Source organism: Neocloeon triangulifer, unplaced genomic scaffold (assembly GCF_031216515.1).
Source record: "Neocloeon triangulifer isolate White Clay Creek 2 clone unplaced genomic scaffold, ASM3121651v1 ptg000005l, whole genome shotgun sequence".
NCBI lineage: Eukaryota > Metazoa > Arthropoda > Insecta > Ephemeroptera > Baetidae > Neocloeon > Neocloeon triangulifer.
The window spans coordinates 2,458,608-2,475,289 of record NW_026775548.1 but is presented as its reverse complement, the minus strand read 5'-3'; the positions used below and the strand labels follow the sequence as shown (position 1 = coordinate 2,475,289).

The following is a 16,682-nucleotide window of genomic DNA, read 5'->3' as shown; positions in this document are numbered from 1 at the left end:
ACTTGAATCAATTCAATCAAAGAAGTATCTTTTCACAAACGAGTTTCTAAAATTTTAATTATGTCTGGCCCTGCTCTGCCATCATGAATTTAATTAATTCAATTTTGACACCGGCTTCAATCGATATATCCAATTTTAGAAGTGCCATTTTGAGTGGTCAGACAAGATCTCTCAAAACAATGACACCTTTTCAATTTCGACCTCTCTCTCACTTGCGTCGTGTTATCTTCTTCAGAATTGAATGGGCGATTTATTTGAACGTCACTCACGCAAAATATGCAAACGATTTCGGCGCTTGTCATGTCCGAGCCGCGGCAATAACTCATTCGAGTCGTCGGCGGGGGTCCCTCGAGTGGTCGCGCCAAGAAAGAAAAGAACTTGCACCAACAGTTTGCCTAGCGCCGAGTCAATATTGGTCCGCCACAAACTTCCAAAAGGACCCTTATCGCAAAACAATTTGGCCTCCCGCGAGACAAAACTCAGAATAAACCTCCTCAACGATTTGCTGCATTGCGCCCATTACACCAAATTGAGAATCGATTTCGCGCCGAATATACATTAAAGTAGATAAAACCACTTTCCAAATCCATGAACCTAAAAAAATTCTTTCAAATCCTACAAATTTAAATGGAATAAAATAAAACTAGCTCAATTTGTTTCAAATATGATGAAAAAAGCCTCATTTTCTAATTTTAAACTTGAATGGGAATAGATTATTTTCAGTCGATCAAACTTTATTTTAAAGTCAGTGCTATTTTTAAAACGGCTTGTTAAAGAATTTTGAAAATTTTTCATTTGGTGCAAAATGACATCTTTTGGCTATCTCGAATTTTGGTCAGTTTTTTTTGTTTCATCCTCTTTAAATCGTAAGTTTGAATTCAAATTTTTCTATTGGTGGATTTTTAAGTGAAAAAGTCGGAATCGTGGCGCATAAATCTTGACGGCTCGCGTGTACGGAACGCTTCAAGCCGGCCTACATTTTTTGAACCCTCCTTTTGGTCGAGCACTAAAAAACAGTCGCTACTTCCTGCATGGGGAAGTGCTGATTAATTCAAATTGAGAGCAGCCAACCGTGACATACTAGAATTATGTTACAAATAATTACAGCATTGGAGAAACCAAACAATAATTTTTGTTATTTATTTGTTTTTTTACGTTATTGAATTAAACTTTGACCCTGAAGTAAATAAGTAAATATTGAATGTGATCGCAGAGGAAATAACACATTTGTTGTGAAAAAGTGAAAATGTCTTGATTTTTTTTTTTTAGCTTTAAAATGATTTCTAACAATGGTACTTAATAAAAATGCTAGCAAGTTTATTTGGAAATTTTAAAAATTTGAAGGAAAAATATTGATTATTGTTTTAAATTGTTATCAATTTTATATTAGACTAAAATACAGCTTCCGCGTCGTTGCTTTTTTTTAAAATATTCTTCAATAACTTTTCGGTTCAACTATAAAAAAATTGTATGAATTCAGCTGCGCTCCAGGCTGGTTCTTCCCTCATGCGGGTTAATTTGAGGTGTATCATAGATAATTTTAATTTATGACCCCGGAAATTGATTAAAACGGCCAAACACTTTTATATTGAAATTAATTTATTCCTCTATAAAAAATCAATGTAAAAATTTCATCTCTGGAAAGAGGCAAATCAAATTTATTGTGATGAAAATACATTGAATCCGGAAAATTGCAATTTAAAACTTATTCAATGTTAATTTTTTATTTTGTCAATTATTATTGAAGTTACAATATTTTTAGAAATTTTAAGAAATGTATAGACCATAGAAGAAGAAATATGACGAAATTGTTAAACCGTTTAATATTTTTGTAAATAAAGTAAGAATAAATTGCACCACGGCCAAATTTTTCCTATTATGAAAGTTTTATAATCGCTTTCAATTCAACTCGGCCATTGAAAATCCATTGAAGCCGTGCGGAACAAAAGAATATTTTGGCCGAAGCAAGAGTTTGCCCAAAATGGAGGTTTGCTTGCGGGGTAGGTCGGGGTTGTTTTCGGGGCGTGGGGTGCGCGATCAATGCAGTGTCGGTCGGTCTGGCCGTCGGACTCGCGAATCCACGTGAGCGGCGAACTGAGGCGCATGATCAGAAGGCGGACGAGGAGGCAGGGACGGAAAACACCCTCGCGGCAGTCGGCCGGCACCCCTCGATGAAGAACGCGTTCGGGAGGCTGCTCCACTCGGCCGTCCACCATCACCAGCACCGCGTGAGTCCCCAAGGAAGGTGGCACCGCGAGGTAGGCAACCGGCGACGCACGCCCGACCGCCGGCTGCCCACCTCGCAGGGGCCACAACTGTACCTAATGCAAATCAGTTCGGCGAAGGAAGGGCGGCCGAGGCCTGTCGGTTCGCCAGAAGTACTTACTTTGGAATTTTTTGCTTTTTATTTCCGTGTTTGTTCCACTTCACGGAAATAGAACGGAAACTTGTTATAATCTGCTTTTTTTATAAAAAGTGACGCAATTTTTAGGAAAATTTTGCTCAAGTTTTTAAAATACATGAGAAAATTTTTAATTTTTACGAAGCAACAGCAAATTTAATCAAGTTTAAATAATTCACTTTGAGCTGTAATTTATTTTGTAAATAATTTATAATGAATTAAAGTTTTGCCAGTAAATTAGTGATTTCAACAGTTCTCAAAATTATAACTCATTTGACATTTGGTGATAAAATTAACCCTTTTAAAAACTTTAAGCAAATATTTATTGAAAATTAAAATCATTTTTTGCCTAAAATTAACTTATAATTGTCATAATAGTTTATGTAATTGATCAGATAGAAATTAAAAAGCATAGCAAGATTGACATATAATTCCAATAAAGGAAGAGATTCTCATAAATAACAATTAATTGTGTAAAATAGAAATATTTGTAAATTTGCCTTTTGATATCTTCAGAAAAATGAATTTTTTTTAGTTAATTTTTTTTCTAAATTGGCCTGTTAAAATTTTCATGAAAACTAGTTCATTTTTTCACCTCAATTAAACTTGGAAAATCAATGGTAATTTTAACCTAAAAATTTACAATTATCTAATCAAATTAAAAATGTTATTTTAAAAGAAATTTTTTATAATTCCTAAACATTTATTAAAATTTTTTAATCATGTTTAACGCAATAAATGATTTTTTTCATTTTAAACTTTCAACACAAAACTGATCAACCCGCTTCTCTATTGAAATTTTAATTGGTTCTCTAGGAATATTTTAATTTTTTGCCAAAATTATTTTTCTCTGCTTTATAGTTAACTTGTCACAATCATTTTGGTATATTATAATGAAGTTAATAGACTTGTTCGTACCAACAGGTGATACAAATCACCGGCAAGATTTTATCTGGACCGAATAAAGAAGGAGATCGTTTCACACCAATCACACCTTTATCTTATCTTGTTATTCCGAATCTCAATTCGCGACGGTACGAAATTATTTCAGCACCGAGTTTGATTTGACATTTGCAGGGGTTACTCGAGTTCGCGGCAATAAAACGGACATAAAAGGCGATATTTTTTCTCCTGCGCTTGCATACTGGGGCGTCAAAGGCATTTTTCGCTCTCATTTTATTGCTGAATTAATTTGGGAGGCGACGATGGAATGGTCCGATCCATTTGTCGTGCCAAAAAGTGCGATACCATCTCTCGTCGGAACATAAACCACGCCTTAAAGGGATTCAACCTTCAGAAGCTGCGAGTGTCGTTGAAAAACGAGACACACGCCGGCCGCTAATTGCACGAATAAATTTATTAGCAGCAGAGTGTCGGGGGCCAAAAATAATTTACATGCTCCATGTGCAAATCGATTAATTTAATCTCGGCGCGGCGAAGCACTTTAACTTGTACAGAAACTTGACACGAATTCTCAAATTTCAATTTTGGAAAATCTCAAATAAATCCCAAATCGCTGAATTTCAATATTTTGAATTTTGTACACACATGAAAAAATTAATTCCGCGTCGTTGGGCTATTTCAGAATTTCCGTTAGGTTGCATAGTTGAAGGGACGGATAATTTCACCTCTTGACCTTCGGCCAGGGTCAATGGAGTTTGTTTGACCTGAAAAGTTGGTCTCAGCTGAGAAAAGATACCCCATTTCATTAACTGCAAATCCATACCCCGTTTCACGAGGAAAATATTGTCATTTAAATTTGGCAACATTTATTGCAAAACCTGTGTTTTTTTTTTTGCTTTTTAATTTTCTCATTAATCAAAGCAAAAATAAATCCTGAATAAATCAAGTTTTGTTGAAAATCCAATTGAAGAATCACCGTAAATTGCTGGTTACTGATTTCAGTTCTCTTACTTAACATTTTTTTTTATTATTATTCATTTTAGCGAATTTTCACTTGGGTACTTTATTTATATTTGTACGACTTCCGCCTTTTCTTGGCGAAACCTTACACGGTCCGCTGCGGCGAAATTAATGTCAAATTCGGAATCAATACATACGTGCCCATTGAAATATGGACGAGCAGGCGTGCTTTTGGTTATTTTGGTCGCATGTTCTGTGAAGTCCGCGTCGCACAAAACACGCCTTTTTACCTGTATTTTTCCACTCGCTGGGTGTTTCCGATCCTGCCTCTAATTAGCATTTTCGTGTCCAGCATAAACAAGGGGGGAAAAAAGTTGCTTTTTCAAGCAAAAAGTTCTTCAAATAAGCGAGATCAAAAGTTTTCTTTAATGAAGAACTAAATCAAGCGGAAATTCCAAGAAGTTTTGAATAACTTTTAACTTGAAGTGAAATTTCCTGCAAGATAAATATTTTTTAATTTTTTAAAAAAAAAAGTCCAGAAGAAGGTAAAGAAAAATCAATCAAGTTAAAACAAAAAATAGAAAAATACTAAGTTTGAAAAAAATGCTGCCATTTTTTTAATTGATCTATTTTAAAACTAATTTATTTAAGAATTTCTTAGTAAATTCAAATGAAACGGTTTTTCCACAAATATCCGCAATTCCCCTCACAGAAATGTGTTTGTTTGTGCTTGTCTCATGCGCCGCGTTAAATTTAAATCGCCCTCAAGAGCTAGGAAGCATCACATGTTAATTTGGCCGCGGTCCAGCAAATTTCGATGCTCGCCTCTTCCTCTCGGACAAAAAGCAGGCAACGCAGTTGAGTGCATCATGTGGTTCTCCAAAGTCCCCAGCAGGACGAGCAGTCCGCCCGTCTCCTGGGTTCGAAACTCGTTCAAACTCTCTCATTGCCTTGGAATTCGCGAGCAAAACAAAGCAGCGAGATTTTCGTCAACACCTCTTTTCTCTTTGGGGCTATTTGCAGATCGAGAGGGACTTTTTGCGAGCGGGCTTTTTCTCTTTGGCAGGCGTGACTAATCGCAAATCTCGCTTCTAGAGCCACCCCCTCCGAACTAGTTTGCGTTGTCAAAGTCAAAAAGTCAAAGGGTTGAATCGAAATTCGTTTTTGTGAGTTGTGAGGCGTTTGTTTGATCATTTTGATTTTGTGTTTCAGGAGCTGGGCTCTCAGCCTCTGCCGGTGATAGTGACGGAAGACGTCGATGGGACTGCAATGTCGTACCATGACAACCCTCCTCCCCGACCCCGTGCAGGTATCAACAAAAATTTGCCTGAAAATTCCACCTGAAAAATACAAATTGAAATTTTAAACGTTTAATAATTAATTTATATTACTATTTTTTTTTCAAATACATGCATAACTGACAAAAATGTTCTATATATATTTTTTTTTGCCAACTTCATTGGGGCAAAATGAATTTGCCAAAATATTGCCAATTTAAAAAATAAATAATAATATTTGGAATTTCTTTGCAATTTAATTTAAAAAAAAATCATTTTTCCAAATTTATCCAAATTTTTTTTAATTTATAAAAGTGTTTCATCGAAATGAGTTATATTTTTTTCTTTTTACTTAAAGCTGTTCTTAAATTTACTCTTTGTTTTAAATTTAATAAATATTTTCTAATTTAATATTTATTAACTTCAGCTCTAATGTAATCTAAATCTTACAGAATTTCATTAAACCGTTGTTAAGCCATTGTAATCCTCTTATTTGCTAAATTACTTCTTGTAAGAGGACTAGGCTGTTTTTCTCCTTTTCTACCTCTCTGAATGTTTATTTCCCGTCCCCACGGTCGTATTCAATTAAGATAATTGCAATGATCACTGACAGTCTCCAATTACTTTGCAGGCACATGGGGCTCCCATGCGCGGCACGCGCACCCTCCGCCGCCACCCCCGTCGGCCTCGTCCAATGAAAAGACCAAAGACGGACGTCAGAGGCGAAAGTCCGGAGATGACATTCTCACGTCTTCGCCTTCGAGAAAGCCGGTGCCGCTGTTCGAGGCCTTCAGACCCCGGTCCAAGTCGGACGCCTCCAAAAACAAGAGGCCCACAATCATTAGCCACATGAAAAGCGCCATGCAGGTGACAGGACTAGAGTGTTCGACGGGATTTTCAGTACCAATCCTGATAAATTGGATTAAATTGATTTTAAAAAAATGACTTAACGTCAAATTATAATCAGGACAAATAAACTTAAATTAAAGGGAGAAAAAAAAACACATTTTTATTACAAATTCAAATAAGAAATATAGAAACAGATAGTAATTGAAATAAATCATTCTAATTTTGTTCTTTAGTTTAAAACATTAATTTGTAAATATTTTTTCACAGATAAAAATTATGTAATCCAAATCATTTTAATGGTGACCTGATTTCCATCACTTGTTAATCTTATCTGCAATACAATTTTTTGTCACCGCATCTATTCAATTATTTACTATTCATTTGCCTTCAAACCATTAATTAATTTTTAACTATCTCCGATGATAACTGCGCTTGTTCTTGCGTCATCAAATTGCCAATTTATCAATACCCGTACTTTGATCCGAATGATTTAATAAAAAACACCATTGACTGACCTTTGCCTCTCTTTGCAGCACTCGCTGATGGCAGCCACTCGAGAGCCAAGCCTTCCTGAGTCCCCAGGCTCCTCTTCGGCAAACCAGGCTTCGGACCTCCGGCCTCGTCCAAGATCCGGCTCCGAAAGCTCCAAAGGCGCCGTCTCCAAAGTGATAGACATGTTCAGATACAGGTCGCACAGCGCCCTGTCAGCCGAGGACAAACGAAAGGCGGTGAGTTTAAAAATTTTAAGTAATTCATTAAATTGATTGGGATTTATGGAAAATTGCGTAACTGACTGATAAGAGATATTTATTTAAAATTTAGGATTTACAAATCTCTTCCTAAATTCTACCCATATTGGAAAGGATAAATTGTTTGAAGTTAAATTTAAAAATTAATAATATGAGAAATACATGCTGTACTTAAAACAAAAATCAAGAATAGTTCAAGGGTTGCAATTTCTTATGAAAATGGTGGCTGCTGCTCTTTCTAATGTGGGAACTATTCTTAATTTGCTTGAAATAATTCATTTCTTCAGATATAGATTTTTATTTGAATTCATACTTAAAGAGCTCTATTTTTTAATCACCTATTCAAGATTGAAATGAAGAGCTCTTTTGTACCGAGTCGTAATTAAGAAATTAGCTTTGTCACAAGTTGGCGCCGTAAGGTTAAACTCATTACTGCTCCCTTCCCTGACTGTGGGCACTTTTTCTCTTCACTTGCAGGGAGGATGCTCCAATGATAATAAAAGTAGTCGCTAAATTAATTGCCCGCACAAAGCAAATCAAGCTTCGCCGCATTACTTTTTCACCGCCATAGTTACAATTCATAATTGTGTTAAATTTGAAGGGGTCCATTTTTGGCAGCACTACTTCCTTTTCAATTCTAATAACATGATTAATTATAAATTTCTTAAATTAAAAAGTAAAACGCTAATTTAAGGAAAAGTTTTTGTTTTTAACTTTAAATTAATATTCTGTAATTTATCTTGATCGGTAAATTCACCCCTGCAGGGGTACTGAAAGTGCGTGTGTACTCTATTGCAAAACGTTTTGCTCTTGCGAATTGCAGCCTTGAAGTGTCTCCTCCACTTTATTAATGCACTTGCAGCGCCGGCCGCGAGATAATAAACGTCAAACTGCATTCTGCTGCGATCGTTTGCTCTCTCAGGACAGTGCGTGTGTCAAAGTCAGGCTTGTCACTTGTAGGAGCTCAATTTTCCTTCAAATTTAAAAATTTAAAAATTAATTCTTTATTTTAAATAAAAAATTTCATTTAATTATTTCATTGAAATTTTTCAAATAATTATTGCTTAATAATTTGAGCGCCTATAAAAAAGGTCTGGCCCGGGCTTTTGGCTTTTCCGTTTGGGAAATTCAGAATGGTCAGGTGATGAATGGCAGGCAGGGGAAAAGCGCTTGGCGGCGGCGAGGCAAATTAGGCAGGAGGTGACGTAAGAAGGTCGCTACTCTGCCTGGTCGGACGCTCGGTCCGACCGGTGCAGTCGAAGCGATGGCCTCCTACTTTCGGTGGCTCAAACACAACCGGCGCGGCTCAGGGGACTTGGGGCCCAAGGAGCCCTTTGCCAAGCCCAGGAGTCGCTCCCTCGACGCCAAGGCCCTCGAGAATTCAGGCATCAAATCTTTGCTCGCCCAAGTAAGACCTCTTCATTTGCATTTTTATTATTAAAAAAATTTATTTCACTTGGACTGATTTTTAATTTGAGCAATTAAGATTTTTAAAGCTTTTTGATCAGTTGTTAAATGAAAAAATTGAAGTTATATTCACCTTACGTGTGACTTATCAATTAAATTTAATAATTCAAGCTGTTGCAATACTCATTTTAAATTTAAATTTATTTAACATTAACATATTAGTCATAGCTGGTCATAGCGTTCTGCATTTGCAATGATTTAATTCTGTGCATTTGTCATATTGTCATGCAATTGCGGTTTTTTATCACAATGCAAACAGAAGCTCTCTTTCAAATTGATTTAAAAATATATTTCAAAATGAGGCAAATTAAATATGTAAAAATCGTGTGATTTTATTCAAACTATTCAAAGTTTTTATCAATTTAAATCAGACCAATTTTTAGAAAAAAATTACTTGAATGAAATTTCAAAAATTCAGTTCTTCCAATTTATTAAATTTTTCTTATGAGATCTTCTAGCCAATGTGACAGAAATAATCAGGCCGTTTATTGAGGATAATATTTGATTTGAATTTTTGAAATCTAAATTTTTTCAATTTATTTTTAATCCTAAAACTTTCCCAAAAAATTGGGAAACCCCTAGCTCAGTCTCTAAACCGTTTGTCATTGTTGATATGCTTGAAGAATTATTACAATCGATTTTTGTAACAAGTTGCAAAGTCAGCATCAAATTTGTGCCACTTTTGACTAAAATTTTTTGTCCCCTGTTGTGCATTTTGGGCGCAAATAGGTGCGTTTTTCGCTTTTCACGACCTCGCGCTGCGGCCGCCGAGTGCCGAGATAAAAATAAAATTGTTTGCGAGATGTGTGTGTGTGTTGTTTGTCATGGCGTTGCAGGCAATTTGAGTATAGTGGAGAGTGCTAACGAAATGTCCGTGCGCGGATAATTAGGCGGCGATAAAGTGGACGAGTCATGCATCATCCTGCGTCAGTCCTTTATTGAGGAAAATTGATGGAAAAAAATGGAAGCAAAAGTAATACGATAAGGGAGAGAAACAAGAGCGCTTGTTATTCAAAAACGCTCCAGGACGTTTTTATTGCGCAAGCAGAGCAATTAATTGCCGTCGCGGTCGTAAATTGAAATTACGGTTTCCTAGGTGACAAGTGAACGACGCTCATTCCGCCAGCACCGATATTGAATCTGAAATTGCTCCTCTTCCAAAAAGCTAAATTTAGATTCTGCACATCCTCCGCTCAAATTATCACAAGGAAAAAAATCTTAATAAAAAACCAAACAGCTTGTCAAAAATTGATTGGAATTCCACTTTTCAGACATTTTCAGTGAAAATAAATATATTTTTTTTCTGCCAACTTTAATATATTTTCAATTCTACAGATTTTGTGTTTGTAAAGATTTTTACGATTTGAGTGCTTGACACAAATTTTGCAAGGCTGAATAATATAACGCCGAATGAGTGAGCACCGTTACTTGAATTGTTGTAATTTGCCTTGTTTTATGTGTTGCACCTTTTTTACATATATACAATGACTCGGTCACGAAAAATTGAGCAAGGTTTGCAAATCTCCTCATTGCTTTAAAGGAGCATTTTTAATTTAAAAAATATTAATTAAATTCACAAAATTTACTTTTTTAAAAGATTAAATTTATTAAGAACCATAAATTTTCGGACAGTTAAGTTTGTTTCAGATAAAAATTCAACTACTTCTCTTAATTTTTCAGTATCAAATTGCAATTCAAATTTGTTCATGACCTCATATTTCCGCCGCCCTTGTTTTGTTTTTCATTTTTACTCTGCAAGTTGATATCGCTCTGATCATTTCCATTTTAACTCGCCCGTCGGTGGTCATCTCTCTCAAGTGACTATTTCGATTTTCCGCCTCTCATTGTCAGCCCGTAAAGACGTCAACGTGCATAAAAAAACCCGCCGTTGCCAAAACCGAAAACCAGCATGTGTGTGTACTTCGATGTTATCTCAGAAAAGCGGCCGAGTGTTTGCAGGTGTCAAATTGCGCGACGGAGAACGCTCCGAATTTAGGCTCATTACGCGAAATTTGCAATTGATCGGTATCTCACTGAAATAATTATTACAAGCAGAGTCCATATTTTGACATGTCATGCTGCAGTAGTCGTAATTTCGAAGGCCATCCGTGAGATCATCCTTTGCGGCAATGATCTGTCGGATAATTCCACGACGTGTCTCTTCATTTCAATTCAATTATTATTAATTCTCACTCTATGATTGTGTCCATTTTAATCCTTTTTACAAAAATGACCTTCTTAAGGGATGATGAAAAATTTTTCATTCACAGACGTGGAAAGGGCCAAATTTCATGATCAACTTCAAACTTGAATTTTGAAAGAACAATTATTTACAGTGAAAATGTGAAACTCAATTTATCTATTGAAACTGAAAGATATTTTGGCGAGGCAAAGTTTGAATTAAGAAATTTAACCTTCAACGTCAAAAAATTGTATATTGTGAGGAGTCTTTAAATGGTGGGATTCTCAAAATGGGTTCAGCCCATTAAGTGGCGCCAATCAGGACAAACTTCCCCAAAAGGTCAAATTCGTTTGGTGGGAAAACCTCTGAAGAACCACTGATTTTAAATTGTGAGGATCAAATTTTAAATCGCGATTTCAATTTCAATCATGAAATGTACTTTTTCCACTATCAAAAAAATACCGGTGTGCGTCTTTAATTGCGAGTGACCGGTTTGTGTACGTGAATATTTGCGTTGTTTCGCAAAGGTTGCGCGAAAACACGGCACTCCCCCGCTATTTGTTTAGGTTTGTTTTCGCCGTGGGCAGCGCGAGAGCATTTGCTTTTTATTTAACTCTAAAGCGCGAGTCTGTTTGCATGTCACTTAACTCGCAGTCGGGGGGCATCTCATTATTTACAGCAACATTTGTCCACACACAAAATACCTAGAGGGACGCAAACAATAATAGTGTATGTGAGCAAACGTGTATATTTAACCTTCTCTTGTCCCAATACCGCAATTTTCCTGTTTTGCCAGTTACTTTTCGGTGCCATAAATGTGCAAGTGACTAATAAAGTGTTTGTCCCACAGAGAGCAGCAGCACACCAGCAACATGTGGCCGCCGCACAAAGTGAGTACACAGAAATTATTAAGCCTAATGGAAAATTTTATGGCCACAAGGAAAATATGCAATGGTTTTTTTTTACAATAAGGAAAAATTAATATTTAAATTAAATTTAAATTTACAATTACATTGTTTAGTGGAACAATTAGTCCTCGGTCCTCATAATTTTCCTACAAAATTTCCGTCACAATTAATTCTTTTAAAATAATTAAATAATCAGTTTTTATTGCATCTTCATTATGAGTGGGGAAAGATGTTGTTCTTTGCGGGAAATTTACTAATCAAATAGCCTAAATTTACCTTTATAAGCTTAATTTTCGGTCACAGATTCACCGAAAATCGTCTATATGAGAAAATTATACCAAATTATATTGAAAAAGTTAAAGAAGCAATTATTAAGATTTTAAACTTTCTAACCAATTCAAAACTCATTGTGAAAGTTCCCAGTTATTATTATTATTTTAATTTAATATATTTATCGTGTTTTTTTTTTATAAATTGTTGTTAACAATGAAGAAAAAATATACTTTCCGTTTTAAATTTTTGTTGGAAATTCATAGTGTTAATTCTAACGCAGCCGATGCGTATCAAAGTAATTAGCATTATAAAAAAAATCGTTGGTGTAACAAGAACCGCGCATAAATCATCTTCTAACGAGACAACTCAAAGTTCTGTCGCTCGTCCGTGGAACTTTGTAACTCTCGCCTTTGCAGACTTTTCGTCTTTTCACTCTATTTCCCTTTCAGCTTTGATGCATTCAGGCGCCTGTATATTAAAATAGCCCATCTGTCAACATCATTTATCTGCAACTTAAAACTCTGGGCGCGTCTCGAAGTTTTTTTCCCCTTGGCGCTCGACCGAGACGATGAAAGAGAATCGGCAAAGTACCCACCCGCTCGGGAAATAAACTGTAGTTTTGTATAAAACTGTCCCAGTTTTTTAAAAGATGTTCACTTTCCCGCGAGAGTGTCTAATTATTCACTTGCTCCAGTTTCACATTTGAACCGACAGAAATCTATAAATTTTTAAATATTATTTTTACTGTGCAAAAATCTAAAATTTAAATTATTAATTAATTAAATCAAATCACCATGAATCAACCCTCGATTGTGAAATTCTACCACAAAATTAAATTATTAAATTTTGATTTTCTTACAAATTTGATTATTCAATTATTTCTAAATTGATTTGAACGGTTGAATCTGGAAATCATATGAATAAAATTAACAATTATTTAAAATAATTGAAAGATTTTGAATTCACCATTTGCGAAATCGAATAACATTGGTTCTTATGGCAGCTTCATCTTAGAATGATTGAATCTTTTCAATCCTAAGACATGTTGTACAAAATGAAAAATAAAAAATATTGGCGTTGGAAAAATCAAAATTGGTTCAGCGTGGGGCTGTAGTCAGGCGATCAAAGATTTGTAAAAACAAAAAATTGGCTTCGGTTGCCTACTTTACAAATCTTTGATCGCCTGACTACAGCCCCACGCTGAACCAATTTTGATTTTTCCAACGCCAATATTTTTTATTTTGCATCTAGTACAAAATGTCTTAGGATTGAAAAGATTCAATCATTCTAAGATGAAGCTGTCATAAGAACCAATGTTATTTGATTTCGCAAATGGTGAATTCAGATTATTTCTATAAATATAATTATTTCAATTGTGTTGAACAAGAAGACCTTGTTTCGCTCAGATGATATCACGATTCTCTTTCAATGGTATTTGAGTTGCCCTCTGGCCACAATTGACATGTTTTCATTTCATCTAAATGATCCGGTGAGCGCCGATGACATTATTATTACTATCCATGCCCAAGTATACAATAAAATGTAAACAACGCGGCCGTGATGCAACGACGCGCGCATTCCTTCATTGACTTTTAATTACTCCGAGTATGGAAAACAACCGCCAGTTTCAATTTTCAAACAACCCTTTTGCGTGCGACTTAATCCTCTTTTGCTAAATTGGACTTTGATGATGGTCGCGTGTTCGGGATTAGCTTAATTGAGGAGCGGCCGGGATGATCTCTTTTTTTGTCAATGGCGCAATTAGAGAAAGCACGCTTCGGTTCGTTACTCTTGTCAGTTCAAAGACGCGATTGTTATGACCAATTGAATCTCCGACTTGCATCACAAGCAAATAACTTACAACAAAATCCAGTTATATTGTCACAGAATGAGATGAGAAATAAATAATAAGCCTGAACTTTCTCGAATCAATACACATTTTTAACATTACAAGTTCAGTAACAAGAATTATAGGAATTAATTGATTAAAATCAAGTTAAAAAATTCCCTCTCAAATAATAAAATATTTCAAATACTTTATTTTATTATTTTGATTTAATATTTAATTTAAAATTAAGAAAATCACCTGAAACCACCTATTTGAGTAATTAATAACCTAATGTCAAAATATTTGCATAAAATTGTGAAATTTCAAAAAATCAACTTCTATTTAATAATAATTTTGTCCTTACAATGTCTTAAACTTGAAAACATAAATTTTAATTTATAAATTAAAAAAAAATAATCCATATCTTTTTTACAATTTAATTTCTGATTCTGATGATTTGATTGACTGACGAATCGCCCAACCTTCTAGACTTTTCTTTTTTACCAAAAAAGATCACCTTATTGATGTCCGTCCCCGGTGAGTTTGGAAAACTTTTGCAAAAAGAAAACTTTTCGACTAGGCGATTGAGAAAAAAACTTGCGCAATAAACAGAACTGTTAAAAGGTCGCCCTAGGGCTGTTGACGCGCAAATTCGCTTGGGAATCGATTCGTCGACGGGAGTAAACAAAGCCCTGGCCCAAAACTTTTGCATAAAGAAAGAAAGAAGAAAGTTGCGGATCTGCTTAAAGGTCATAGACTCTTGTAGTACGCGGAGACGAGCTAGCGCGCAAGTCCTCGTAAAAATAATCAGCAAGGTCGCGGCGGACCACTTAATTAAATCAATAAATTGTTAGAATTAATTTAATATCTTCATTATTTGGTCCGAAATTTAATTTATTTAGGAAATAAATTCAAATCGAGCTGAAATATAAAATTTTGTAACAGTTTTGATCAGTTTATTTTAGAAAAAAGTTTAATTCTGGTGCGGGATGTTGAGCTACGTGCACGGGTTGTTTGCCGGTGACCCCATTAGAGGCGCTGCGGTCGCTCTCCAGCCGTCCATGCTGCCTCTATTTATTTTGGTCGTTCCGCCCAGCCAGCGGTGAGGGTGCGTGTCTGTCTCCTCTGTGACTTCTCCGTTCGCCGAAGAAAGGTCCTCTTCGGTCCGTCCTGAGTCAACTTCGGCCACTTCGTCTTTCATCCGATCGCACTTCGCCCGGTTCGTCTCCGATTCGTGTTCGTTTTTCGCTTTGCTGGCGAATTTTGGCTTTTTTCGGGGCCGATCGAACGTTCCTGGCTAATGCGCAGAAGACTTAAATCGGCTAATTTTCAATTAAAATCACTTCAATCGGGCTTGAGGTTTTAATCGAGTGGTGCAGGTTGAGATTCGACGCTGTAATTTCACAGTGAAAGTGTCTCCGAGTGCCGCTGGAATTTTTTAACTCTAATTTTCATAGCGTTCAAAGTCTGGAAAATTTTAAATTTTTTACTTTTATATTTTTCATTGATGAAAAACTCCTTTAATGAAATACGTGAAGTAATTTTCGATAATTATACGGGTGAGATTGAAGTTTGTCTGCCCAGCATGTCTGGCCTTGGACGAGAAGTAATTGTGAGGAAGAGAGACGCCTCTTCTCTCATTAGTCGGCGGCGGCTTAACCTTTTCATGATAACGTGACATGAGTCAAAAAGCATTAAATTTATTTTTTTTCAGTACATTCAATTCAAAAATTCTTGAGTCAATCGATAAAGTTTTAAATGAAATGCATTGAATTTTGTGGAATTTAAATTTTTTTTGTAAATTTGGTATAAATTAATTAGGAAAAGATTTTATATTTTTCAATATATTAAATTAATTAGCAAACGTTTTTTATTCAAATAATTTTTGTACAGCTTGGATGTAATTATTGATGAAATTACTGAAATTATTCCTAAAATACGCCTGAACTAATTGTGTTTTAAAAGTCCAATTTATGCTCTGCTTATTTTTACCACAAGATTCTTTAATTTTGAGGTTGACTTAATTTACCAACTGAATTGAGGTGATTTGAACATGGTTTTGTTATTTTAAATTCGAGTTTTAAAAAATTCAACAACAGTTAAAATTTTAATATTCAGTTCTTCCAATAAATTCAATCATTCTCATGGTTTCTGCTTAAATTGTCACAAACTATTGCTAATTTATAGAGAAAAAACTCAAAATTTAATTTTGGTTTAGAAGTCAGACTAAATTTAGAACTCCCAGTTATTTTTGTATCATTGGAATTTGAGTCAATGAAACAGAGTTCCCAAAATCACACATAGATAGAGCCAGAATTTTTGTATATTCGGTATTTTATTAAGCTTCTGATTAAAGTTTGACGAAATTTAATTTTCATCACGAAAATTGTGAAAAAATGCTTTGAAAAAAGGTAATTTTTCTATAAGTGTTTTTTATTTCAATTGAAAAAATTAATTCTATAATTTTTTTATTCAACTTCATTTGATAAAAACTTATTTTTGTAAAAAAAATGCGTTTTCTCATTTTTCAGGGCATTAAAATGCCAATTATTATTATTAATGATTGTTGAACAATTTCGACAAATAAACAACAATAATTAGTAACAAGTATTTAAATTTTATTGCCCTGAAAATATTAAAAAAAAAAATAGTATTTTTCTACAGCAAAAAAAGTTTAATTTTTCAAACCTAATTGAAAGAAAAAATGATTTTAGAATACATTTTATTAATTTATTTTACTCTTTAAAACGGTTTAAACTATTATTGTTGTTGTTAATCTGTCCAAATTTTTACATCACATCGTTGAAATTTGCCAGCAAAACGAAAAATGTGATAAAATCCGGGATTTTGTTGCAATTTTTTTTATTACTTTTTTATAAGTGCGG

At 34.8% G+C, this 16,682-nt stretch overlaps 1 protein-coding gene across 3 annotated transcripts in view; it reads left to right on the top strand.

The window, feature by feature from the left end:
- The window catches only part of LOC132193981 (5'-AMP-activated protein kinase subunit gamma-2), a 34,235-nt gene that overhangs the window by 9,105 nt on the left and 8,448 nt on the right, over window positions 1-16,682 (top strand). Inside the window, exons 1-5 of one of the 3 annotated variants that reach the window (XM_059614987.1) lie at window positions 2,147-2,228; window positions 5,477-5,573; window positions 6,173-6,408; window positions 6,924-7,118; window positions 11,639-11,678. In XM_059614987.1, the coding sequence (XP_059470970.1) occupies window positions 2,172-2,228; window positions 5,477-5,573; window positions 6,173-6,408; window positions 6,924-7,118; window positions 11,639-11,678 (625 nt within the window). In that variant the 5' untranslated portion in view covers window positions 2,147-2,171. Of the gene's footprint in view, window positions 1-2,146; window positions 2,229-5,118; window positions 5,185-5,476; window positions 5,574-6,172; window positions 6,409-6,923; window positions 7,119-11,638; window positions 11,679-16,682 lie in introns of those variants that run through there. The other 2 variants (XM_059614986.1, XM_059614985.1) reach the window with 2 other exon arrangements.